Source organism: Choloepus didactylus, chromosome 19 (genome assembly GCF_015220235.1).
Source record: "Choloepus didactylus isolate mChoDid1 chromosome 19, mChoDid1.pri, whole genome shotgun sequence".
NCBI lineage: Eukaryota > Metazoa > Chordata > Mammalia > Pilosa > Megalonychidae > Choloepus > Choloepus didactylus.
Genome location: NC_051325.1, coordinates 9224551 through 9226691, shown reverse-complemented (window position 1 = coordinate 9226691; position 2141 = coordinate 9224551). Strand labels below are relative to the sequence as shown.

The window sequence follows — 2141 nt, the reverse complement described above, 5'->3', positions numbered from 1 at the left end:
AATTGAGCTCCTTCCACAGACATATTCTTGGCAAGAGGTGGGGAGGGAGCTACAAGATTTCTGTGAGAATTTTTTAATTTTGCATTTTACTTTTGATGATAGTCTAAATCAAAGTAATGCACGCTCATTCAGGATTACCTGGACATGCATCTTGTATAAGAATATTGCCACACGATTGCAGCATCTGCACTTGTGTCTCTGACCCCTGTGGAACTGAGGGAAGACTAACAGTGCTTAACTTTTCCTGCACTTTCTCAGCTTGAGCCCTCAGATGTTTCAGGTAATTGTTGTACATTTCCCAGGAGAACTCTAAGTTGTCAAGTTTGACAACAATGGCTCAGGGCAGTGATTCTCAATATGGGATAAGGTGGGGTGATGATGGCACAGGGAGATAGATACACATGTAGTTTGGAAAAGCACATTTAAGAAGCTATTGATTTCATAATGCAAACTCTAGAAATTTAAGCTCAGAAAAATAATTTTGGCTGATGGATAGTTCCAAAGACCAAATACAGATTCATCCTAGGGTGCCTGACTAAACATGGTCATGGTTGAGAAACACTGGTTTAGAGGTAGAGGAGTGCTGGCCCATGGCAGCAAGAAAAACATGAGCAAAAGATCATTTTTTGCGTCAATGGATGATCCTAAACCAGAACTTGTCATGGTCTTTTGATACCCAAAAGACCAATCCAAAAGAAACCCAAGACAGTTCATCAATCTTTTTGGCCCCATGATGTGGAGAAAATTGGTCTACTTTTAATTCAGATCCAAAAAAAGAAGGAAAGCTTTCCCCCCTGCCCAAACTCCACTCCCCTTATTATTATTATTATTAGTTATTATTATTATTTTGATAACTGTATTTTATAATAAACAGTTGCTGTAGCTGGATAAGAATAGTCCCAGATCCATCCACCAAGAAGTGTTGTCTTCATTAGTGAGGCCATCCAGTTCCCAAGGGAACATCCTTGGAGTCTGCTTTGCAATTATTTTAGAGCTTCAATTTGCCATAACCAGGACTCCAGTTCCCCACTCTTTTGCATACTTATTAGATCAGAGCATCCACCTATATAATCTTTTCTGATAAAGACCCAAGGTACCATTCTTGCCCCTGTGAGCTGTTGGAAATCATCTTGAATTGTGTTTGTGTCACTGGTGGCTGTGATAGCAACAAATTCCGGAAGTCCTTGTTTGAAGGTGTACTGGTTTGTATATGTTATGTTTCCCAGAAAAAGCCATGTTCCTTGATGCAATCTTGTGGGGCTAGACGTGTTAGTGTTGATTAAGTTGGAACCTTTGGATTAGGTTGTTTCCATGGAGATATGACCCAACTGTAGGTGATAACTCTAATTAGATAATCTCCATGGAGGTATGGCCCCACCACCCATTCAGCATGGGCCTTGATTAGTTTTCTAGAGCCCTATATAAGAGCTCAGACAAAAGGAGCTCAGAGGAGCTGCCGCTTAGGGACACATTTGGAAGAAATGTATTGAAAGCTGAGAGTTGTATTTTGGAGAACATGATTTTGAAATGCAACCTGGGAGCAAGCAGATGCCAGCCACGTGCCTTCCCAGCTAACAGAGGTTTTCCAGATGCCATCGGCCATCCTTCAGTGAAGGTACCCTATTGTTCATGCCTTACCTTGGACGCTTTATGGCCTTAACACTGTAACATTGTAACCAAATAAGCCCCCTTTATAAAAGCCAATCCATTTCTGGTATTTTGCAATCTGGCAACATTAGCAAACTGTAACAGAAGGGCATTTGACAGGGGATCTCTTGGATCTTTCTGCAGTAGGGACAGGTGGGCTTAATGAACACAATCACCTTCCTGGGGTGGATTTTGCTATTCATAGATTCTTGAGCCATGCTGTCAAGCAGATTCTTCCCAGGAGGAATTTTCAATTGCAGGTATTGCTCTGGGTATAAAACCCATAATGTTTTAAATTGTAGCAAAGCCCACTTAATTTTTTTTCCAAAAACTTTAGGTGAATAAGTTTGTAGCAAGCCAATGTGGTATCCCCAGGGTGCACCAAAGGGGGATTTGTGGGGCTGGGTCTTTTACTTAGCTCTCAATATCCCTGGGTAAAGTAGGGTCCCAGAGTTCTGGGGTGTGCCCTGGAGGAGCCAGGCCAGTGACCTTCT

At 41.8% G+C, this 2141-nt stretch overlaps 1 protein-coding gene across 1 annotated transcript; it reads right to left on the bottom strand.

Moving 5' to 3' along the window:
* Positions 1-983: 983 nt before the first annotated feature.
* Positions 984-1865, bottom strand: LOC119516076 (glutaredoxin-1-like). The gene is made up of 2 exons (XM_037812250.1): positions 1757-1865; positions 984-1195 (listed from the first exon to the last, which is right to left on the bottom strand). Exons 1-2 carry the CDS (start codon positions 1863-1865, stop codon positions 984-986), a joined length of 321 nt encoding a protein of 106 aa, XP_037668178.1.
* Between the last annotated feature and the right edge of the window lie 276 nt (positions 1866-2141).

What these genes read in the sequence shown, in the direction of transcription:
- LOC119516076 (XM_037812250.1), bottom strand. Translation starts at nt 1,865, where the DNA reads ATGGCTCAAGAATCTATGAATAGCAAAATCCACCCCAGGAAGGTGATT. An exon ending in AGAGATCCCCTGTCAAATGC is followed by an intron (nt 1,196 to 1,756) that starts CCTTCTGTTACA and finishes CAAACCAGTACA; the next exon opens with CCTTCAAACAAGGACTTCCG.